Source organism: Poeciliopsis prolifica, unplaced genomic scaffold (genome assembly GCF_027474105.1).
Source record: "Poeciliopsis prolifica strain line A6 unplaced genomic scaffold, Auburn_PproV2 SCAFFOLD029, whole genome shotgun sequence".
NCBI lineage: Eukaryota > Metazoa > Chordata > Actinopteri > Cyprinodontiformes > Poeciliidae > Poeciliopsis > Poeciliopsis prolifica.
In genome coordinates, this window is record NW_026562404.1 from 725,452 (window position 1) to 749,229 (window position 23,778).

The 23,778-nt window shown below is 41.4% G+C and overlaps 3 protein-coding genes across 8 annotated transcripts in view; all 3 read left to right on the top strand.

The window, feature by feature from the left end:
- Positions 1 to 13,517: 13,517 nt before the first annotated feature.
- On the top strand, positions 13,518 to 14,803 carry hes2.1 (hes family bHLH transcription factor 2, tandem duplicate 1). Its single transcript, XM_055049817.1, has 3 exons — positions 13,518 to 13,656; positions 13,752 to 13,935; positions 14,058 to 14,803. The coding sequence occupies exons 1-3, from the start codon at positions 13,564 to 13,566 to the stop codon at positions 14,387 to 14,389; spliced, it is 609 nt and encodes a 202-aa protein (XP_054905792.1). The 5' UTR covers positions 13,518 to 13,563; the 3' UTR covers positions 14,390 to 14,803.
- Positions 14,804 to 20,275: 5,472 nt separating this feature from the next.
- Positions 20,276 to 21,574, top strand: LOC129372493 (transcription factor HES-2-like). Of its 2 annotated transcripts, none has more exons than XM_055049855.1 (4): positions 20,276 to 20,396; positions 20,487 to 20,582; positions 20,698 to 20,785; positions 20,873 to 21,574. In XM_055049855.1, the coding sequence occupies exons 1-4, from the start codon at positions 20,307 to 20,309 to the stop codon at positions 21,169 to 21,171; spliced, it is 573 nt and encodes a 190-aa protein (XP_054905830.1). In that variant the 5' UTR covers positions 20,276 to 20,306; the 3' UTR covers positions 21,172 to 21,574. The 2 variants fall into 2 exon arrangements, with proteins under 2 accessions (XP_054905830.1, XP_054905831.1); XM_055049856.1 differs by having other exon boundaries at positions 20,879 to 21,574.
- A 782-nt stretch (positions 21,575 to 22,356) lies between these two features.
- The window catches only part of acot7 (acyl-CoA thioesterase 7), a 45,976-nt gene continuing 44,554 nt past the window's right edge, over positions 22,357 to 23,778 (top strand). For 4 of the 5 annotated variants that reach the window (XM_055049819.1, XM_055049820.1, XM_055049822.1 and 1 more), the window contains exons 1-2: positions 22,357 to 22,372; positions 22,510 to 22,674. In XM_055049819.1, the coding sequence (XP_054905794.1) occupies positions 22,628 to 22,674 (47 nt within the window). In that variant the 5' untranslated portion in view covers positions 22,357 to 22,372; positions 22,510 to 22,627. Of the gene's footprint in view, positions 22,373 to 22,509; positions 22,715 to 23,778 lie in introns of those variants that run through there. The other variant, XM_055049821.1, reaches the window with a different exon arrangement.

The following is a 23,778-nucleotide window of genomic DNA, read 5'->3' on the forward strand; positions in this document are numbered from 1 at the left end:
TTCCAATGTAATAGGTCTACTATTGAGGATTGACTCCACTTCACAAAGAACAGTTTGCAGACCTTCCTCGTCCAAATGCTGTATTTGCAAAGTGGAAGTAAGAACCTTTCTGATGGAACGAATCAATCTCTCCCATGCTCCACCATGGTGCGACCCAGTTGGAGGATTGAAGATCCATTTCACTCCCTTCAGTGACAACATATCAGAGATCTTTTCCTGATTCCAATTTTCAATAGCTCGTCTCAGTTCTCGCTCTGCAGCCACAAGGTTGGTACCATTATCGGACCGCAGTTCTTGTACTTGGCCTCTCCTTGCAATGAAACGTCGTAAGGCGTTAATAAAAGAGTCTGTGTCGAGAGATGAAGCAACCTCGATGTGTACTGCTCTTATCGCCAAACATGTGAAGATAACTCCATATTTCTTCACAAGACTTCTTCCACGCTTCACTTCAAATGGACCAAAATAATCTACTCCAACAAAACTAAAGGGGGGTTTCTCAGGGGTCACTCTGCTTTCAGGCAGGTCAGCCATTTGTTGCTGGCCTGCAGCTCCACAAAGCCGTCTGCAGATCACACACCTTGACATGATCTTTCTAATCAATGTACCAGCACCAGGAATCCAATATTTCTGATGAAGCTTTGAGAGCATGAAGTTCCTACCTCCATGACCCACCTCTTTATGAATATATTGGAGAATAAGATAAGCAATGTGAAGATCTTTAGCTACAATGATAGGATGTTTAGAATCTTCAGACATGGCAGCCTTACTGAGACGTCCTCCAACACGCAGCACATCATCCACAGCACAGGATTTAACTTATATATGTGACTGCTTCGTTTAACATTCTCTCCCTTTTGGAGACAGGAGATCTCTTCAGAATATTTTTCCTTCTGGCAGAACTTGATTATCTGCATCTCAGCATCCTCAATCTCTCCCAATGAAAGAAAGCCAGTATGTAGCTCAACCCTATGATGAGCAGCTTCAGACTGGGTTGTTTCAGATGCAGATGGAAAATATGTCTTTTCTCTTTTGTGATGCAAAAGCAATGTTTTAAATCTCAAAATCCAACCCATCACTCTGACAAGACGAGTCCACGATGAAGCACGACGAATCAAAAAGGTCAGAGGATGATCGTCATCTTGTCTGGGGAACACACCGACAGAAGCAGATACTTTAACTTCAGGGTCTTCATGTGGAAGTTCCTGTAAGTTCTCTGGGTTTACAGGCCAATCTGTCTCTGGCTGTGTAAGAAATGCAGGACCAGATAACCATGTAGTGTCATGTAGAAAAGGCTCTACCTTCATGCCCCTGGAAGCAATGTCTGCAGGATTATTTTTTGTCCACATATCTCCATTGGGAGACAGCAGAAACACTATTCATGGTGACAGTTGACAGACATCTTGTTCTTTCCCAACATTCTCGTTCAATTGGACCATTCACTGTCCAGCCGAGCACAGTTTTAATGGCAAAAGGTCCATTACCTTTGCTCCCGATGACCTCCAATGGTTCTAGAGCTCTGGGCATGTTCATGCCAATCAAAAGCTCCACCTGTGCTTTGATCTCAGGCAAATGAACACACTTCAGATGTGGCCAATTAGCCAGATCTTGTTGCTTTGGAATATTACTCAGATCTACAGGCATTTTGTGCTGAGTAAAGAGGTCAGGCATGTCATAATACATGTCACTGTCCAATCCAGCAATTTCAAGTTCAGGTACAATGAAACTGTCCACAACTTTCTCTTGTCCCATGGTGCGCAAGAGAATCTTTGTTTTTCTCCCAATGAGATTCAGCTTATTCAAAAGACCCACTGTACAAAAGGATGCTGAACTCCCTTGGTCCAAAAAGGCATACGTTTCCAGTATCCGTTGACCTTTCTTTGATTTCACCTTGACTGGTACAATAGCAAGCTTGCAGTCCTGTCCACCAGCCCCAGTAAGACCACTCGTCTGAACTGTGTCAGGAGATTTCGCTCCTTCAGCAACGAGTTGAACTTCATTCTTATTGTTATTGTGAATATGGAGTATGCTTGCATGTCTGAAACCACAGATTTTACATGAAAGGCGTTTTCTACATTCTTTACTGATGTGCCCTGTACACAGGCAACCAAAACAAACGCCATTTCTCTTAAGAAATAAAATCTTCTCATTATGAGGTTTCCTTTCAAAAAGAGAGCATAACTCCAGTTTGTGTCCACCTTTGCAAAACAAACAAATCTTCACATCAGTGTGATGGTCTTGAGCCTCTGATGGATTATTTCTCTCAACAGCAGAGGTAGTGATGCCAAAACTACTTCCTGAAGTTCTTGGACGAGAAAAACGTTTCCCTCCATCTGTGCTCTTAGCTGATGAATTTATTAATGGAGCATCACTTAACTTTCCAAAGACAGGATCTGTAGTAATTTTGACTTGACGCTCAATAAAGCAAACAATGTCAAAAAATGTTGCTCTTTGATGCTGCTTCTCCTGAATGTCACATGCTACTGTTCGCCATTTATCTTTCAATTTATATGGCAATCTTTTAATCACAGCAAGCATATTAGCAGGTGTATTTAATTCAGAAAGATAATGAAGATCCTCCATTGCATTACAACACTCATGTAAGAACAAACAGTATGCCTGAAGAGATTTTCCATCTTCTGATTTAATCAATGGCCACGAATGAACTTTATTCAGGTAAGCAGATGCAATAACATATCCATCTCCAAAATGCTCATATAGCATAGTCTTTGCCTTTACATATCCACCACCATCAGACATATGTTGACATCTTTTGACAAGTTCATTGGGCTGCCCCCTGGTGTACTGTGCGATGTAATGCAGGCAATCATCAGGATCATCAGTCTTTGATTCAATGACCTGTTCAAATGAGCGCATAAAGGCCTGAAAATGAAGTGGATCGCCATCAAAGGGTTGAATTTCTCTTTTGGGTAGCGAAGACAGACTTTGTTGACGAACCAACATGCAAGTTAATTCATTTTGTTTCTCCATAATGGATAACAGATTTTCATTGGTTGCTGATTGGGCAACTTGCTGCAGCGGCATATTTGATAATGTTCCGCTTAAAGGACGAGTAGGTCCAAAACAAGAAGGTGCAAACCTTTTCTTTGTCACATTTTGTTGCACTGTTTTTATTTGAAACTCTGCATTTTCATTAACTGCATTTCTCTGTCTGTGGAACAAACATTTTAGCATTAAGAGTTTCAACAGCATTTTCTTTTGTTTTAAAATAGGATTCCATACCATTAGATTTCTGTGAAGCTGAGCTTTGCACTGCAGATCCAGTTTTCAACACATTTACTTTTGCAGCAGTTGCAGCTATTTCTGCTTCAAGTTGAAGCTGTTCTTTCCTTTTCCTAAGTTGCTCCTCTTGTTCTTCAATAGCATGTTTTACTTTGAGCATATTTTGACGCGCGAGCAAAGCTGCCATTTCAGCTTCTGCTCTGAGACGTGCAGATGAAGTTGAAGATACTTTGGAGCTAGACCTGCTTCCTTGATTTGAAACACTGTCAGATGGCAACACATCATCTTGAATGTCATGCTGGAGATTGGCAGACAACTGAGGCTCCATTTGTTCTTGAACCTCCACTTCTTCTGATGGAGTTTCCTGTGACAGTTTAATGTCAGAGGATGGTCTGCTTGAACATTTATTTATTTCAGAAAGCCATAATTCAACATCCTCAATAAATCCTTTGCTGTATTCAGTGATACTTGAAAACCATGCATTCTGTTTATCTTTCTCATCAGAAGGAATTAAAGGCATCAAGGATTCATGCAATACAATGACATCTTTAAACAAGTGTGTCAACTCATCCAGCAGTAATTTTACTTGTGAATAATTCTTATCATCTTGCATTAGCTCTTTCAGAGATGATGTTACACTTTTCATTTTCTTCACATGCTTTTTCCGCTCTGTTTGGAGAGTTTCAACAGCTTCATGTGGCAGAACCAAACTGCGATTAAAAGCTTTACGCAGCACCAAACATTCGGGTTACATACCACTGTCGTCTTCTACTTCCCTGTCAAACGATTCTCTTTCGCGGCAGTCGTGGCGGTGGCGTGGGCTCCCGTTGGCGTCCAGCTGTGAGACAAACTCCGTTGTTGTTTCTATCGCTGTTTTTTTATTTTTTTGCTGACAAATATTAGCGACTGCCAAACCAGGTCGCCGAGCGGCTGAATAGGGGAATCTTTGTTGACGCGCCAGCTGATCAAAAAAGCAATCCAAGTTGCATTTAAGTTGATTTATTTTGCCAATATCCAAAGCATCACAGTGTCCACACAGCATAAAAACGGATCCGTAGAAAAACAGTGAATAAAGACAAATGTGCTAAATGGATGCGGTCAGCAAAAAGTGAACCTTCCCCCATCACCCACTCACTAAGATCACCCAGGTGAGCAACAGCTGATCTATAATCACTGACATCACGTGATCCCCACTACGCCTGTCCACAACACTGTTTTTGCCAAAGAAAATAAAGAGCTGATGTGCACCATGGCTGAGTGTTAAATTATAAGTATACCAAAGGGTATTCAGATGAAGCCTAACATTTAATTTCACGTTTCACTTCAGTAAAATGTTTATAAGACATTGTAAGCAAAGCAAAACTATACTAAAACAGCAAATAGTTGATTTAAGGCATTTAAATTTCATCTATTGGAATTGCACCCCCAACCAAGAGTGAAATATTCCATAATGTTTTTATAGTGATGTTGCTTTAAAAAAGGTACCACATAAACACGTATTCATTTTTTATTAACCAATCTTGGGACGCACTAGTATGTGCCCAGTTGAGCTATGTGCTGTGGCTGCAGTAATTATAACTGCAGTACTTTTCCTCACCAAATGGTGGCAGGAGAGCTCCGTGACCTGACACGCACCTGCAGTCTCCACCTGTGAATGTGTTTGAGGGTCGAGTCATCATTTCAGCTTCTATTCATTCCTATCAGCTGTTTCTGACACATGAGGAAACTCAGAAGAGGTCGGAAGATGTGGCCTCTCGTGTTGTTTCTCAACATTTCAGCTTCCAACCGACAGAAGTTGATGTAACAAGACTACAAACACCAATAAACTGTGTGATTTGCGTCAATGTATGAAACCAGTCGAGCAATTTTCGATTCTATACTCCGATATTCTTTGAAAACCCGTCAAACATATCGGTTTGCACACATTTCCTTTTAATTAGAATAAAGGCAGTTTGCTGACGTGACGTCAATGAGTTGAGACTTTCCATTAAAAAAGTTAAACCTGCGGAATGTGTGCAAAATTAGACCAGTTTTGCAAAACGCATGAATATTATTATTGGCCTCTTTTCGCCGATTATTGAAAAATGGCTGTCAACATTCGAACCAACAGCAGCATCTCCCTAGAATCTGTTGCCTCTGTGAGTCTCATTGCTTTTTTTTTTTTTTTCTCTCTCTGTGGAATGCGGCTGCTTTCCCAGTGGGTGGTGGTGGGGTTTTGGAGAGGCTCGTGCCTGGGCTCGTGCCTGGCGCGTGCCTTCTTATCCCATCTGTCGCGCAGCTCCAACTGTCACAGACACCGCGCGCCAATTTTAAGGGAAGGCGAGGGGTCGCGGGGGAGGAGAGGGGGGGGGGGGGGATTCCCACGAGAGGTCTGGTGGTTACAATTCCCCAGAGGAAGTGGATGATAACGGACCTCTAACAGGAAGCACCAACAGTACGGAATGAAATAGGCCGCATCAGCTCAATCTTATAATCTTCCGCACATTTAATAACAGCAACATTATCAGATGTCAGTACAGCACTGCTCCAACATTACTATATATATATATATATATATATATATATATATATATATATATATATATATATATATATATGCACTGCTCAAAAAAATAAAGGGAACACTCAAATAACACATCCTAGATCTGAATGAATTACATAAATATGAAAATAATTTCCACCTGTTGTCTATTCAATTTGTACAACAGCAGGTGATATTGATCGTCAATCAGTGTTGCTTTCTAAGTGGACAGTTTGATTTCACAGAAGTTTGATTTACTTGGAGTTATATTGTGTTGTTTGAGTGTTCCCTTTATTTTTTGAGCAGTAGCTATATATAAACTAACTTTTCATACAACTTCTACTCCTTCTATTAGGTTTCTGTATTTCTTTTTTAGAATATATGTGTGTGTGTTTTTGTATCAGAAATAACAGGCACAATTTGTACACACACATTTTGTGCTGATATGGATGCTGGGATTTACTCACTTTTCCTATTATTATTTTTTTTGTTACTTTCGCTACGTTTGTTTTTGTCACTGTGAGTTTTTATAGACTCGTCTGTTTTGTTGCTCTGTGCTGCAATGTGTCCACTTCTGCACAAATAAAGTGTTGTATTCCGTCATTTCTCTCGTTGCAAATCTCAAACAATTGATTTTTAAAGTCAAGTCTAGAACCTTTCGCCAAGTTCAAAATTCTTTTATTTTTATTTTTCTTTTTTTTCATTGTAGGCTATCGTATTGCAGCACGCTGCACATGTTTGACGGTCAGAGTGTGTCTCCTGAAACAGAATCATTTAGACTCGAGCACCATGCAGACTGAATGCCGTGCAGCTGCAGCGTCTGCAAAGTGCTGTTTAATCGAGTGTTGTTAATAGTGGATAGTTTTCCCTGCGGCCCTCAAAAAGCTTCCCACAGACTTTAAACCAGTCAAGAGCTAAATCCCCATTGAACTGGAAATAAAAAGGCGGTGGGTGAGGGAGGGGTTGTCAACGGTTTTTTTTTTCTTGTGTTTTTTTTTTTTTTGTTTGTTTCCCCTCCCCGGCCGCTGTGAGCTTGGGAAAGCTGGGATATTTCTCGCACGCGTCAAACGTGCGACTGTTATTCAAATCGGACTCGTTTGTTGAGGCGATGAGCCCCACAGCTATTGTACGTTCACAGCTGCTGCTGCGCGGGAACATTCAAATCAGGACGCGCTCAGCTCAAGTTCAGGTCTCTTCGACGAGCCGTGCGGTTTCTGATTGCGGCGCAAAGTCTTTGAAAACCGACTTACATCCAGCCATTACATATCCAACCATTTACATTATATTTGAAATGTACTATTTCAGAATTTAAAATAGGCCTGGACATTCTAGTTCATCGACTAACATCTATAGATTGCCTAATTGATTCTATTTTGTTTTAATTTCATTTAAGTCCGGTCAAATCCTCCCAACTATAAAACCGTTTATAGGAAAGTCTGACAGTGAATCTCCCGAGTTGTTGCAGATCAGCTCCTCGCGCCCTGACCCGAACCTCAGCTGGCTGGCGCGTGCCACACAGTTATTGCTTTTGCATGGGTGGAGTGGGACGCGTACGCGCAGACGTCCATCGGCGTCAGAGCAATAGGTTGTTACGATTTTATGTTTTGGGTTCATGGCATTTAGGTCCATGTAAATAGAAAGTAATGGTAGTTACGACGACATCTGAGTTTGTGTTAGAGAACGTGCAATGCGTGTAAGCGCGAGGCCAACATTGAAGTAGGCTACAATTGCATTTAGTTTTGTTTTGAAAACCCAAAACCCTTCACGAAGCTGCAAAACTCTCACAGACGGAAATGAGCAGCTTTTTATTCCCGACCATTTATTCTAATAAACTCTCCATCATAAATCCCAACCCCAAAAGAAAGCACGCCACAAAAGACAGGTTTTATTGAGCAGAAAAAAGACACACAAGAGAGAAATAGTCTTTATTCATACATACATTTTAAGATCACTCTTTCCTTCTTTTTTTCCTTCCTTCCTTCTTTCTTTCCTTCCTTCCTTCTTTCTTTCCTTACTTCCTTCTTTCTTTCCTTCTTTCTTTCTTTCCTTCCTTCCTTCCTTCTTACGTATAACTTTTTTTCGCTGCATATTTCTGATTATTTTTGACATAGTTTGGAGCTGTTTGTCTTATAAGCGACATGAGGACACTTGTTCAATTGGAACCATATTAAAACGAATTTATGACTTTTTATCCACACTCAAAACTTCGTCACATCTGACCTATAGTTGCTATTTTTTTAAAGAAATTAAACAGCCTGACAAACATGTTGTAGTGAACTTAATAAGTCAGAATTTGATATTTTCTTGCAGTGAGTTTATCTGGATATTTCTTTCTTTTTTTCCCCCCCAAAGACACCGAGCAAACTTTTCACAGCTCTCAGGACATTTAAATGTCTGACACAGAGTCGTCTGTTGTGTTCTTCAACTCGCCCTGCGGAAACGATGCTTCTCAGACAGCGACTCGGTCATCCGTGAGCTGCAGTGAGAATAACTGTGGTCAGACTTTCTCCCACCAGAACAGACTCATTAAGACAAGGAACATGAGGAAACAGGGCAAGTGAACCGACATCAAAAGTTACAATGAGAAACAACACCGAGCATCAGAAAGCATATTTAAAAAAAAAAACAAACAAACAAACAAAAAAACGTGTAAAGTTGTAAATATTAGAAAATATGGAAATATAGTAAATGAAGTGGGCAGACTGTGTGGTTTCAACATGTCATGATCCGATGGTAGCACATAAAAAACTTAATATCAGTACTTAAAAAAAACTTTAATCAAAACTTAAATTACCTCACTTTATACAAGAGTAGTGACTATGCCTTAATCACTGAGAATCATAACAACTCAAATCAACAGCAATATGATGGCACAAAGTTTGCACGCGATTAAATAGAGTAGTGCATGAAAGTGGCAGATATAAACACATACCAGATCCTGCTGCTTGGCTCTCCGTGTCCTGCAGGTCTCAGTCGCATTCAGCGCCCTTTGCGCACCACCAGTTTTGGGTCTCAGTGACAGAGAAGCTGCTCTTTGTGGGCGGAGACTCCTTTGCAAACCACGCCCACTGCTGGGTTGAGCCTTTACGCAGCCACGCATGACATGATCAAATTTATTATTTTATCAGAAAGTTTAAATACATAAATATTACATAATTGAACTGTACACGCTGAAGTGAAGTGAACAATGTTGCTTTCATTTTAGTGGTTCTCATCTGCAGGTTTAAGATAGGCTATAGCCTATATTTTTTCTTTAAACCCATGATTTCCCCTCGGATAGTTCTTAACAACCTCTGTGACTTCTGAAATAATGTAGTGGAGAGGGGAAAGCCATCTGCTGCCTTTGTTCACCGTGACTCGTGCTGTCCTTGTTGTCCCTCATATTTACCCCCAATTAGGTCTTTTATGTTGAAAACTCCTCCCGAGAAAACCGCCCTTCACCGCACCGGGCTGCTCTCACACCTAATATGAGACGTAATTTAACAAAACCTCAAAGAAACACAATCGAGAATTTCAGGCACCGTTTTCGCGCACCTTTGCGCAACAGAGAGCAGCAGCGGAGTGACTGCGGGTGTGTGGAGCGCGCTCTGAGGCGCAAGGATGTCGGGGACGGGAACGGAAGCTATTGGTTGAGAGGCTCATGCGACGCTGTGAGTTCACCTTCGTGGACTTTGAGGAGGAAAAACAAAAAGACATAACAAATGTGCGTGACCAGATGTGAGCTTGGAGCTTGGCTTTTGGCTTGGCGAGGCTGCCTCGGCCATACAAATCCTGTCTGAGCCATAGAGTACTGCGCAGAAGTTTTTTGCCTCTAGAGATGGAAACGACGCTCAGGCAAGACGCTTTGCGCTGCTTCATCTTTTGAAACTGGAACAATGACGAAGGCTCCAAAGAGTGACAAAGCGTCTGGAAGTTAGTTTAGACGCAAATGATCCAAATAAACTCCATCCTGTATTTTTTTTCACTTTGTGTGTAAATTGGATGAGGACATCTTCTCTTATACAATCTGAATGCTTGTATGGCGGAAATTGGTCATAAAAACATAATCTTCCACTGCCGAAAAGTTTTTAAATATAGGCCTCACTGTACGCAATTCACTGGTCTTTATTTTTATGAGACAGATCTGAAATAACTCCAAATTACTGGACGCACTACCATTAGGTTTATTGTTCGACATTTTGCTAAAATGGCAACTACATCCTTCTATTCTAAAATCCAAATTTATAAAGCACATTTAAAACAGTAACTATGCCTAAATTCTATACGTAAAAATAAATAAATAAATAAATGAACCAATTTAAAACAGTCACATCCTGAAGAACAGCAAGGACACAGAGGGTTTTCCAGGGAGATAGTGTGAAAGGCGTTTGAAACAGGATTAGTTTAGAAAGCAGCGTCACAAAGTTTGAAGATCTCACAAAGTGCAGTTCAGTTCATTGTCTGGAATGGAAATAAATAAATAAAAATGTCACAAAGGAAAGATACACATGTCCATGTATCTTCTGTCACCACATGAGCTGACAATCAAGAGACCAGTGGATCACAATGGATTTCTGTGGAGGAGCTGCAGACCCACAAATCTGGGCTTTATGCAGGGAAATTATTGTTAAAAAATAAATAAAAAAGTCACAGAATTTGTTAGTCATTCTGGTCAGACAAAAACAAAATTATACATTTTGCCCTATGATCAAAACACTTTGTTTGGGGGGAGAAAGACAATAACCTTAGCATTTAATTCAGGTGTATTTAATACACATTAAAAAATTAAAAAATAAAAATGTAGACCTGAGGCCTCCAAGAACTGACCCATATGTTAGTGGAACATGTTGATCTGGAAGGACGATGGTGAAATTAAAAATTCTTTCCCCTCCAACGTCCAAATTATGAAGGGTATGAAACAACCTTACACTAAAACCAGTATCTCCAAATGAACCATAGTGGTGGCATTATAATGGTGAGGGGTTTTATTTTCTTAGCAAGAACAGGAAAAAGACTCCAACGACCTAGTCAAAGCTCACACTTAAATGCAATTTAGAATGTGTAGCCAGACTTTAAACTTGTGTTTCACAGACATCCAATTTCATTTTTTGTCTTGGCGCCCAAGATTCCTGGCACCGCCCCTGGTCATTGTATTAAGATAAATTCATATTGGCAAAATCATCTCCCGGTTGTTTTTCCTTGAGTGTCCTTTGAGGCAAAAGTAAAGCTTTCCCCTCAACTCTGATCATCAAACTTCACATTCATTTGTAACCTTTTGCAGACTCCCTTATGTTACTCACACACTCCTTTATATATAGATAGGCTATATCACTATTTCCATTATCTTATCTTACTCCATCATCATAACTGTGAAGGTCCTTCTAATTCTTTTTCAACAAATATACATTGAATGTTATTTTTCTACTTTCACCCCTTACGCAACTTTTCAGTCCTGAGCTAAATTCACATGCAAATGTTTCCCAGACGCCTCAGCGCCATGTGGAGGGTGGTTTGGCGTGGGAAGCCAGACGTTTTACAGGTTAAAAACCAAAAGTCTGGAATCTTCTGCGTGGCTCTGCAGGGAGACGGTCCGCATCATCTCGCAGCCATTAGACGCCTGCGGTCGCCACGCCCCTGATCTGTGTGGAGCGCAGCGGCTCGTGTCCGTCTCATGCCGAACTCACGCAATCTGAATGTACCAAACTGAAGAGCAGAACTTTGAATGTTCTGTCACCGAGAATCGTTGCTTCTTTTAACGTTTGTGATCCATGGTCCAACCCTGAAAACGAAGCAGGCCTAATAATGCATGTAATGATTAATGTTTCATTTGTGATTCTGACCAACAGTGTTTTTGATCAAACGTAAAATGCACATTGGATTAAATTAATTTGAAAAGAAATTCTAGATATCTCTCTCTCCATATTCCCCGATTAACCGATTCCACGTGTTTTCTGTCCGTATACTTCAACAAAGGATCACTTTGCGCCATTGCGCAGATGGATAGCGACGCTGAAACCAGGACAAAAAAGGTTCCAACCGATGCCCCTCTTCCACGTTTTTTTTTGGTCTTATCTGAAAGGACCCGTTCACAAGCAGACAGGAGGAGTTGGCAGTTATTTGGGGGCCCCATGGGGCAGGGCGCGTGCAACCCCCCCCCCCCCACCTATCTGTAAGGGCGCGACAAAGCCCAGCATCATCTTCACCTCTATTATGACATTGTTGAACTGAACAACGATTTGATGTCGAACCGCTTATGGACACGTATTTGCCAAGCACCGTTGAACCAAAGACTGCTGGTTTCATTTAGGAAGCGAATGTTGCGGTAAACATGTAATTTGCTTCATGTGGAGATTTGATTACGCATAAAATTATGATTTTTTTTATTTTTTATTTTGTGAAATATGTAGATGCAAGATTCTTGCAAATATGTGACCTTAGCAGATATATATAAATATATAAAGATAAATCTATGTAAATATTACTTGAGTTTTCTAAAGTAATCGAGGCACAATTTGTCACTGTGGCGCACGGAGCGGGAGCCTGGATGCTGACAGCGGGAACATGCATGAGGAGAGCGGTGGAGCGGAGGCAGACATGGGGAGGAGGAAGAGAGGGAGCGGGTCTGTGGTTTGGGAGGGCCGAGGATGTCACGAGGGGAAGGTTCCCATCTGTTGCGCCCGTCGTGGCGCGTGCCGAACGCGTGAATCCCACCGTCAGCTCCGAGTCTGCGCCACCAGAATCAAAGATTAAGTTAAACTCATGACATCTTTTAGGGGGGATAAACTTGTGTCGTCTGAAATATTGAGAACTTTACTGAGGATTTGAGCTCTTATTTCCCATTTATGTATTTTAAGAAATAGGCTACGGAACACAGTTATGAAGAGATGCTTTGTGTCCCAAATTTAAATACTCACTTTTGTGATATTGGTGGAGTTTTAAAATATATATATAAATATGTAGCTTTTATATTTTATATACCGTCTCCTTTTCAACATACACATCCGTGAAAGTGCAAATCTGTGTTCGTTTTAATTCCATCCTGCTGATCATTGATCAGGCTCTTATGAGCAGATGTTAATCCATACATGGCGTGGCTTGGGTATCTGGTTCCCTTTTTGTTGTTGTTGCTGCTGAATAGATTAATCTCGTCACTTTAGATCCACGTTTGGCACTGCGTGTTTTGCTGTGGCAGGACGTAAACTCACTCTATAAGCACAGGTCACTCATGCTTTTATCGTTTTAATCTGACTTTTTAATGAAAAGCCTCAAATAAGGTAGCTTTCAAAAGGATACAGTTTGATTGGTTCGTTCATGAACTACGAGGTAAAATGGAAAATCTGCCTATAATTGTTACTTATGTCCCAATTGTATTGACAATAGGGGAAGAAAGCTCATTCTCTAAACAAATGAATGGCATTTTTAGGCCTTGAAAGCCAGAAGCATTTCGGTTACGGGGCTCGTGTGCAATTTGATCTATAGGCTGGACGATAACGCTTTGAATTCAAACAAACACACACAGAACAAGAGAGCGAAACGTGGTCACGAAACTCTGCATACCAGTGTACAAACGCGGGTCCCCAACGGGGACCAGATGGTCAGACAGCAACTCTGCTCATTTCCCCCAAAAGCATAGACTCCCCCTCCCGGGGCCCCTCAAAAAAACACTCCCACCCCTCAGGCACAACAGCTTGCGATCCCTCCCCTCTGACGCGCCTGACGCGCCGGAGGCACATAAATAGGAGGCTCTCCAGCTCTCTGTCACACTCGAGCTCAGCTCCTCCAGGAGAAAGTACAAACAAGCACAACTCCAACAAGCGAACGAAATGAGTCCGAGCATCTCCGCCGAGGTCGACCAGCCTCTCCCTGCGCGCTCCTCCACTGTGGCCCAGAGAAAACAGGCCCACGAACTCAGAAAGGTAAGAAAACGAGAGATTCTGAACAAGCAGTGAGCTCTCTAAAATGAAATGAACGGAAGAGCAGCGAAATTTACTATCATTGTTATTCCTTCCAGACTTTGAAGCCCTTGCTGGAGAAGAGAAGACGCGCTCGCATCAACGACAGTCTCAGTCACTTGAAGAGCCTGATTTTGCCTCTTGTTGGCAAAGACAACGCGCGTTACTCCAAACTTGAGAAGGCTGATATTCTGGAGATGACCGTGCGCTTCCTCAGAGATCTTCCTTCTTCTCCGGTTAAAGGTGAGCGCCATAACCCACTCAGAGGCTCTGTTCCACCGACCTCTTTTTTAGTTTTATTTTTTTGGAATATTCTTCATGGTGAAATCGGTCCCCTAATCATACCGCCAATCTTCTCCCTCCAGACTCTGCAGACAGTTACAGAGAGGGCTACAAAGCCTGTCTCCAGCGGGTCTCCACTCTGCTGCCCAAAACCAGCCTGGACCAGGACGCGTGCCGGCGCGTGAACGACTTCATCCAGCAGACCATGTCCAGCGCAGTCACACCGACCTGCCTGAACTGCTGCGCGCAGAGCTCCAGGACTCTCCCTCAGATCCAGCACAGACTCTTGAGCCTCAAGTCCAGCTTCGGCTCCAGACTTGAGAGCGGGTCCCGCAGCGACCTGGGAGCCGAGGCCCCAGTCCGAGCGCAGGCCCTCCAGCAGCCGGTCAGCGCTGCCATGTGGAGGCCTTGGTAGAATCTGTTCATCCCATCTTTGTCAAATTATTTTTCTCCTGTTCTCATGTTTATTGCACGCATTCCGTCGTTCTAGCACTGAATCATCGATGAAACTGCTGTATGTATGTAATGCGCTAGTTTTGCTTTTGCCTCGTGTCGGCGTTGACTGGCTGAAGGCACGAGGATCGCAAACAAACTGAAGTCTATGAGCGTTTTGGAAAGCAATCCTCTTTGGGGTTTCAAAAGAGACGGGTTGTAGACAACACATTTGTAAAACCCCAGGGGTTATTTATTTATTTTATTTTGAAGGGTTGCACTGTGGACTTTGGTCTGTGCGACAGAACAGTCTGTAAACACTATGTGTTCAACACAAGTATTCATTTTCCATTTGTGACGTATAGAAACACTTGTTTTCTGACATTTGTGATGTTATTTTTCCCCCTGTAAGATGTGGAATAAATGAACGCTAAACACAAATGACTGCCTTGCCTTTTTTTTCCTGCAGTAGCTCAGAATTGTCATTAACCTTAATGAGAATATTTTTTTAAAAAGGGGGGAGCTGGAGGGGGTGAAAAAGGCGCGCAATCGCAGAAAACCAGAGGTCAGAAAGATCAAGCTGGTGCTGATGAGCAACTGGTCTATTGTTGGTGATGGAATAGGCGCCTCTCTGGTTGCCGCCAAAACTGTGGGAAGATGCGTGTGAATCAAACTATTGAACAATTGAAAGATGCGTGTGAAGGGAGAACAGGAGCGACTCCAACTTGGGAAGCACAAGCAGCCATTATGCGTCTCAATCCCCTTTGTTTTAGTAGCTCTTCAATCAAATTAATACCAGCTTCAAAGCCAAATATAAATGTCAGGGATTTTTCCACAAGTAAGAGGAAATGTAATGGTTTTTATTTAACACGAGTTAGGTTCAGAAAACAACTCGGCTAATATTACAGGACAAATGAACCATTTATTTCCATAAAAGGTCTAAATTAAGGCGTTTCCAAGAGTAATTTATTTTGTGCCTCTAATTTCACTAAAGATGGGAACCCTATAAATTCATTACCACATTTTTTAAAATACAAAATTAACAAAAACATGATGAGGACTTTAATGTTGATATAGAAAACAATTGTGGTTATTTTAAAACATTGTAATTGTAATGTTCACATTACAACAAGCTGAAATAAATGTTATTGCTAATGGTATTTTATTGGGTTGATAACAGGAAATGAATGTGGAAATTTTCTTTCCTCTAAAAAAATAAATAAATAAATAAAAATGTTGCAGTAGTAAACTTCAAACTTTCAAATCCGAACTGAGCAGGCTGCTTCCGCATCTTGTGAGAATGGTTTAAAACTTGTTCATCCTGAACAAAGAGCCGGGATGGTTAAACGTAACCTTGGTAAAACAGTGCTTGTCCTTCCACTGACATCAGTTTCCACAACCCATCAAAAGATTCTCTGCACTCTGCTGCTACCACCTGCATTTGTATTTAGTCTCTTTCACAGACAATGTGCCAAGCTTTGAATGCCTTACAGCGCACTGTTCAATCCATCGGCAGATGAATAGTACGACCCAACCGAAGAGGAACATCCATTAGCTAAGCAGTCAAAAGACCAAAAGTAGCTCTGGAGGAGCTGCACAAATTCACAGTCTACATTTACATAGGAAAATCTATCTACAAGGCAGCTTAATTGTGCTCCACATCCTGTTTTTTGGCAAATAGGCATTGTTGAAAGAAATCCATATGCAATTTTTATGCTTAAAAGTTGCAACAAGCCACATTGACCGCACAGCTGAATGGAGATGTTCTGGTACCATAATAGAACTTTTGGCATGCATTCAAACCTTGCGGTATAAATCTACATGTCACTCTGAAAACACTGTGCCCTCTGTGAGAAACGATAGGGGAAGTGGCATGCTGTGATTAGTCTTTACATCAAGGGTGGATGGCAATAAATCTGCAAGCCTGGAGAAAACCTATTAGAGACTGGAAAAGACTTGAGTCTGGGCTGGAGGTTCAGCCTTCAGCAAGACAACAACCCAACCAGTCAACAAAATCTACAATGATTATATGACCCAATGTAAACACTTGAGGTGGCCTTATCTGGACAATATGTCACTCGGCCAAGGTTTGTGTCCTCTGTGACAACATAAGAAATGGACTGAGAAAGATTTTGGTAATTTAACCTCCTTTTTTGAAGATCCACTGCACAATCTTTTGATTTCTAAGCTTCTAACTAGATTTTGTTTAAAGGTTCTTTTATTCAGCTTGAAAACAAGTTATATTGATATATTTTCTACATAACGTAGGACAAAAATAATAACTTCTTGACAGATGATGTGGAAAGGTTTTTTTTTTGCTGCAGATTAAGACAACCAATGTCCCAGCTTGAATCAGGAGGAGCTAAAAATTAGGGTGATGGAATGGAGACCATTGAACCTCAAAGACCTGGACTTCCTTACCAAAGTCCTCGGAATACCAGTGGAAACGTTCAAAAAGCTGTACTGCTGTAAGGGCAATCAACACTTTTTCACACTTATTGAAAGACAATTGTCAAAATGAAGAATTTTAAAACAATTTCAATGAAAAGATGTTTAAAAGTAAAAAATATATTCCTTTTGCATTACTTTCTTATCTTTCAAGTGTTTGTTTTCTTATCAAAAACAAAGATTGTGGTTGAATGAAATGATCCCAAACTAATCCAGTCCTCTATCAACTGGGTCTATAGAGGAGTTAACAAATATAAAAAAATATACATTTTTTATTAAAGTTATGTACTACAGCTTGAATAAAATGAAACTACATAGCATTTTTTGATAAGTCTGGATCACTTCATGTATATTTTGCAAGTTGCCTATGACTGTTGCTCATAGGGAGAGATCTTTATATAATAAGGAAAAAAATTAAGCAACGTACTTGCACACTGCATGCAGATTGTTGCATGTAAAATTCACAAACGGTAAATATTGTGAATATAAATATAAACGGTATCAGTATTGGACCAAAGAAAGCAAGGCAAGCCTTTAAAATTGTGACACTTTTTGAAAATCCTAAAACTGTGTCTTTTTGTTATATGGGAAGAAAAGCACTGAATCTGTATGACGTCTCTCTCCCACTATGCTGCAGTAAAAGTCACTTGCTCTGGAGCTTGTATTTCTTAATTCCCATGCTTGTTGATGCTGTGTTGCTCCACGGTCAGACAAAGGCTCAATGTTATCCTGACTGCACAGATGGGTTCCTGACGCCCTGAATTTGCCTGAAAAGACAAAAGAAGAAGAAAACGGAGAGGTGCCGACCCCCTTCCTCTTCGGCCCAGGTCCCTCTGTTGCTGGGGGCTGATGGTGGTGGTGGTGGGGGGAGGAACGCGTGCAGCAAGTGTGCCGCTCGTTTCCAGGAAAGGGCCTGGCTCTGTTCCTCCACCACAAAATCATTCTTCATATTTCAAATATCAGTGCAAAAAATGTCACATAAATTTAATGATAATCAAACTCAATTTTAACCAATAAGCAGTGTTGTTGAAGAACTAATTGTAAGCAAACTTTAAGCAATTTGCAATTGGCAATAATCTGGTTGCCAACTTTGGCAATGCAGACTTTTTTTTAAATCTCAATTTTCATGTCCTTATTGATTGTTTTTTTCTTCTATATAACTCTCAGTTTTGCTCTTTAAGTGTTGTTTGCCTTGTATCTCAATTGTTTTCTACCATGTAGATTTTCAAAGCTAACTTCGGTAAATGCTGTTATTTCTCCGCCTATTTCCGCTAAATGTTATCCTTCCACTTAACTTTGCTTGGACACAGCGCTCTGCGAATATTTATCTTCTTCAATTTTTTTTTCTATCTTACCTTTGTGTAGACCAAAAACACAATGCTGACAGTTTGTCGACATGTATTTTTAAAATCGTACTCTTATCGTCCATTGAATTTGTGTTTCATAAACTGTAAGCTGTGATCGTCAACACGATCTTCCCGTTCAACGTTTGAAATGTGTCTGTACTGAATTGGATCATTGAAATTATGTTATTCTAATATACTAAGAAGCACCTGTGCACATGGAAGAAAGAGTCAAATGATTGTAAACTGTAGATGTTTAAAAGAAATTAATCGTGTAGTGGAAATTTTAATTTAAAGATAAAATACGTGGCCCATATTGCAGCGACGCAACTCGATATATATGTAGATATTTTTGTCACCATTAGTGTCCACATAAAACGGAATATTTTGCATGGGATCACGATGCATCACTCCTCTAGAAAGAATCGGATTTTTTTTCTTTTGCCCTTTGTGTCCTGAACTGTTGAACGCGCTTTAACGATGGCTTGGACGCTGAAAAACATGCAAAACTCAAGCAAAGGAAGAGTAAAATGGAGGTGGGGGAGCGGGAGAATGGCGTGTTATGATTGGACCCGGACAGAACGGACCTATGAGATGCGTGCAGACGGAAAACCCAAGCCAAAACTGCGTGGAGATCATGTGTCTTGAATTTGAAGTTTGGGCTGGGGGGCGGGGTTGTAGGGGAAGGTGCACGCGCGTGTCCCACTGCTTCGGATGACCGAGATCCACGACGCAGGAGATGAATGGGAGGGCAGTGGGGGGTGGAGAGATGGTGGCGAAACACTGGAGGTACGGGGTGAGGGTGGGGTCGGGGATTTGTAACAGACAGCCATCTGGTCCCCGTGGCGCGTGCTGCGCGCGTGGTTCCCCTGAGTGCAGAGGCATCTGACGGGCTGTCATGACGCTGCGGGTTTTATTCCAAACCAGAAACGCTGGCGCACACTTTAGATGTCCGTTTGCAGAGAATTGAAAGAGAAACGACGCGCATTCAAAACTTCGTGTCAAACTCGACTTGAACTTTTGCAAACTTCAAGTTTCTGGAAAAAAAAGAAGAAACAAATTTAAATGTTGTAATTGCATTATAAGCAAAAGCTGTGCACAAACACCCCCAACCCCTCTTTATCCCGCGAGTTTTCGGCCCCCACCTTTCTGCTTGAAGCGGTAGCTGGAGTCAGACACTCCCTACAGGTAGTGACCCCACCCCACTGAACCCCCAGATAAAAACTGCATAAAAACGTCATATGGATGTGCTGAGCTATTGTTGTCAGTATAGGAGCAGATGTTAAATAAAAGTAGCGTGGCTTGGGTGTGTGATCGGAGTGTGTGTTTGAGGGGATAATTTTCTAAACACACACAAACCTGACCCCTATGCGAGTGATGCACGTACTACATCCTGCCGTGGTCTGGAGTTTCATTCAAAATACATGGAACAGTTTAAACTTTGATATTATAAAGAGGATCAGAGAAGATCAGCAAAAGGAATATAAGGTAATCATAATCAAAAGTCTTATCTATGCGTCACAGAAATATTGTTTGGAAACACGTATACACAAATAAAAAACATTTTATCTCAAGTTATTTGTTATTTATGTCAAACTTCGAGAGGCACCAAAGCTGTGTTTTGTTTATATTCTTAGCGTGCGCAATTACGCACTAATATTAAAGTTTATGTTCAAAGAAGTATAATAATTCAACCACTAAGCATAATCGAAACAGTGGTATTGCTATCTATTTGGGAGTTTTGAAAATGAGTTTCCCCACCCTATGATTTGCAATGCTGTGCGTCTTTACGCACGGATTTCTCCAGCTTTCTGACGCAGCTTTTGTTTGGTTTATGTCTGTGGACCAAATTGCAGACACGCAATTTATTTTCCACATACTTTTTAAAATTGTGAACAGATGGTTATCTTATTAAATGCAATGCTTTTGTGTTGTTTTTGTCTCGTACCGGCCAGTCCGGATCGTTTGAGTCGGCTTGGGGGCGTAGCCGTGACGCACGGAAACCGACGCCGCAGACCTGGATAAATACCGAACCGCCAGTCCGTTAGAGACACATCCTCCCCGATTTAGCTCTTGAACGCTTCTGTGGTATAAAGACGAGACTGAGAAATGTCTCCAAACGTGATCTATGACACTCTCCAGTCTTTTTCTCCAAGGCTGACTGTGGCCAAAAAGAAAGAGGCTCTGGAATTGAGAAAGGTAAGCTAAATGACTGGACTTTCCTGGATCAGCTCAAATTTTTAGCCATACGAATTGAATGTAAACTCAAACTATCTGTGTTCTCTTCAGACTATGAAACCCCTCATGGAAAAACGCAGGCGCGCCCGCATCAACGACAGCCTGAACCACTTGAAGAATCTCATTCTTCCCCTCACAGGCAGAGACGTAAGCCCCTCTATTCTGATGTTATCATATCAAAAGTTAAAATGTGGCTCCAAAAACTCGAGATAAGTTTGAGCTCTGCGTGTTTTAACATTCGCTTTTGCGTGTTTCTTAACAGAAAACCCGCCACTCCAAGCTGGAGAAAGCCGACATCCTGGAAATGACCGTGAAGTTCCTCAGTGACATTCCTCCTGTTAACGCCAAAAGTGAGTAAGAATCCTGCGCCTTTAAATCTTTTTGATCAGTACTGCGTTTGTGACCACCAAAAAACTCACGTTTATTTGTCTTTCTAGGCCCAGCGGACAGCTACAGAGAAGGTTTCAAAGCCTGCCTCCAGCGCGTCCCCGCGCTGCTCCCCAAAACCGGCCTGGACGAGGAGGCGCGCCAGCGAGTCGAGGACTTCGTCCAGAAGTCTACGTCTACGAACAGCGCGCCGACCTGCCTGAAATGCTGCGCCGACAACGCCAGGGCTTTCCCTCTGCTCCATCAAAAACTCCTGACTCTGAAAACGTGCGTCAGAGCCGGTCTGGAGAGCCGGCCGGCGCAGCCAGCCCCGCAGCCAGTCCGCGTTGCTGTGTGGAGACCCTGGTAGAGTTCCACAGTTAAGAGTCTTTAATCATGCAATGATGATGTGTTACTTTTAAGTTGAATTACTTGTAAATACGTCTTGTTCTTTAGAACTTATTGTTGAAATGGTTTGATTCAGTATTATATACTTGAGTTTTGCGCGCAGGTCCGTTGTCTTGTGTAAGTTGACAATGTTAGACAGTCGTATTCTTCTCAAATCCGCATGTATGTTATAGGTTCAATATTTAGTCCTCCCGCTGGACTGAATGATGAAGGGCTATTGAAACAGCCCTGTAAGACCCAAGGGGTCATTATGTGTACGCATTTGCACGACAGACTTCAGAGTTCTGAGTCAGTGCGAGTGACCTTTGTAGGCATTAAATGTCTCTGTAAGAGTATCTCTTTTTGGGGACGTGCTGTACTTTTGCCATTTGCAGCACCTATTGTGTATATAATGTACATAAATAAAACTACGATGTCGTGGTTACGTCTTGAGTTGTTGTTTTATTTTTCTCCGTGCACACTTAGTGGAGATGGGCTTGCTGCATTAAAAACAATGAATGAATAAAAAAAATAAAATCAATAAAAATTTGTTTTTTTTAAAATTAAAGCTAAAATTAAAGGGAAACTGGTTTTAAGAGCTAAGAGAAAATAACTAAATAAAAAGACACCCTAAAAAGGAGAAAAAAACCCCATAAAGCACTTCCTATTTTTTGACATGTGCCTTTTTCTTGTGTTCTATGTTCTGGTTTGTAAACAGGTGTAATTTTAATATATTGTGCTTTTCACTACAATTTACTCATTTATCAAGCTTATTTAAACTGTTTCTATAATTTAGAGTTGGCTTTAATTTTTTCAAACTACTGCATATGTTATTGAAGGAAATTTATTTCAGCAATTGAAGTTTAAAGCACACAGACTGATTTCTTTGTCTGTTAAAAAGAGACTATAAATAAAGATTGATAATGTAACATTACATATTGGTGCAAATATAGCATAGAATGTGAATCAACATGGGCATTTTATTGAATTAATGATTAATCACACTGTCATGAACTGCTGTGGGACAAATGTTTAGTTCAATTGCGCCACCTATAGACATAATAAAATATAACACTGGTGAGGGTGATGTTTGAGCGGCCTCTGCTGCCCCCCTCTGGTGAGTTAAAGTACTGACAATGTTTCAGTTCCTACTTCCCAACGACATCTCATTCAATCGACATTAGGTCAGAATATAAACGCCATTCAAGTTTTCTTTGATTTATAAAGTGTAAACCAAGCATATGAACTTTGCTAAAAATATTTGAATAAAATGGTCAATATTTTTTTCCGGCTTCCGTTACTACTTTCCCCCTTTAAACAGTCCTGAAACAGACGCGGTGACCACAGCAGCGCTGGGACGCCGAGGAGGGGGGAGTCTGCCTGATTTCTTTCCGTGTCACGCAGGAACACGACACCGGCAGCCCAGGGGAGACTAAACCATGTCGTCGCCGGGGATGGACGAAGCATCCTCTATCCAGTTATGCAGGTATGACGTCCCTGGTTCCGTTTCCTCATGTGAGGTGAAGGTAAGACTAGCTTGGTTGTTGCTAGTGATGAGCACAGCGCTTTCTGCTCGCGCCGCCGTGTGACCGTTTGTTCAACCGGATGATAACCCGGATAATCCGCCGCTCGGGACTCCTCGTCCTAACACAAGATGTCCACTTCGTCCCCTTTGTGACAGTCCTGAAAACATTACCTTTTATTTTTAAGTCGGAGCCCCACGATGTGTATTCTGCCTCGGTTTATTAAACCGAGGCAGTTAAGGACCGGTGTCCTTAACTGCCTCCGGTGTGTTAAGGACCTTAGCTGGCAGGAAGCGCTTTAACAGCCAAGGGCAGCTAATTAAAGCCTAAAAGCTAAAATAAAGGTGCATGTTTAAGAGCAAGAGATTGATATTTCCTGTCCTGTGATTCCTGAAAAATATTTGGACTTATGTTTTAAAGCTATTATCCAGATGAACAAGAAACAGTTATTCAGCAGACTACGCCGTAATGAATGCTAATCTAATATCCGGTGTATTAAAACAATAAGATTCCTTCTATGAATAAACTCACCATGTAGCTATTCTCTTTCGCCTGCAGAGGGCGCTACATAGCTCACTCACAATACTGTGTCTCTAATATCTGAGGTCGTCACATCCCAGTCTAGCTTCAAGCTAACCAATGGTATACAGTTACATTGTTTAACCTACCAATGCCATTGGGTTTTCACATTGTTTGATGTGTCATTACGGTAATTGAATCAAAAATAAGTAACACAGTAAATGTATTCTACTGGGATGTGAAGAGAGAAATTGAGACTAAGGTTTATGCTGTAGGAAGGCTTTTCCTTAGCAGGGATATGGGAACTGGTTAGCGTTGATGAGGGGACGGATCAACCTAAACAATCCTATATGAAAACCTTTTTGAGAGCAAAACAATTGGTATAGAGACAGAGGAATGTGGGTCTGCCAAAGTTCAGAGTTCTGTCTAAATCAGAATTTGTGGCAAGTTGTGCTTGGGCTGCTTTACGAAGAAGAATGAGCAAAACCTCTAAATGTGCAAAGATTGAAGAGATAACCCTGCATAATCTGGTGAAAAGCTGATAGACA

What these genes read in the sequence shown, in the direction of transcription:
- hes2.1 (XM_055049817.1), top strand. Translation starts at nt 13,564, where the DNA reads ATGAGTCCGAGCATCTCCGCCGAGGTCGACCAGCCTCTCCCTGCGCGC. An exon ending in AGGCCCACGAACTCAGAAAG is followed by an intron (nt 13,657 to 13,751) that starts GTAAGAAAACGA and finishes TATTCCTTCCAG; the next exon opens with ACTTTGAAGCCCTTGCTGGA. An exon ending in TCCTTCTTCTCCGGTTAAAG is followed by an intron (nt 13,936 to 14,057) that starts GTGAGCGCCATA and finishes TTCTCCCTCCAG; the next exon opens with ACTCTGCAGACAGTTACAGA.
- LOC129372493 (XM_055049855.1), top strand. Translation starts at nt 20,307, where the DNA reads ATGTCTCCAAACGTGATCTATGACACTCTCCAGTCTTTTTCTCCAAGG. An exon ending in AGGCTCTGGAATTGAGAAAG is followed by an intron (nt 20,397 to 20,486) that starts GTAAGCTAAATG and finishes TGTTCTCTTCAG; the next exon opens with ACTATGAAACCCCTCATGGA. An exon ending in TCCTCCTGTTAACGCCAAAA is followed by an intron (nt 20,786 to 20,872) that starts GTGAGTAAGAAT and finishes TTGTCTTTCTAG; the next exon opens with GCCCAGCGGACAGCTACAGA.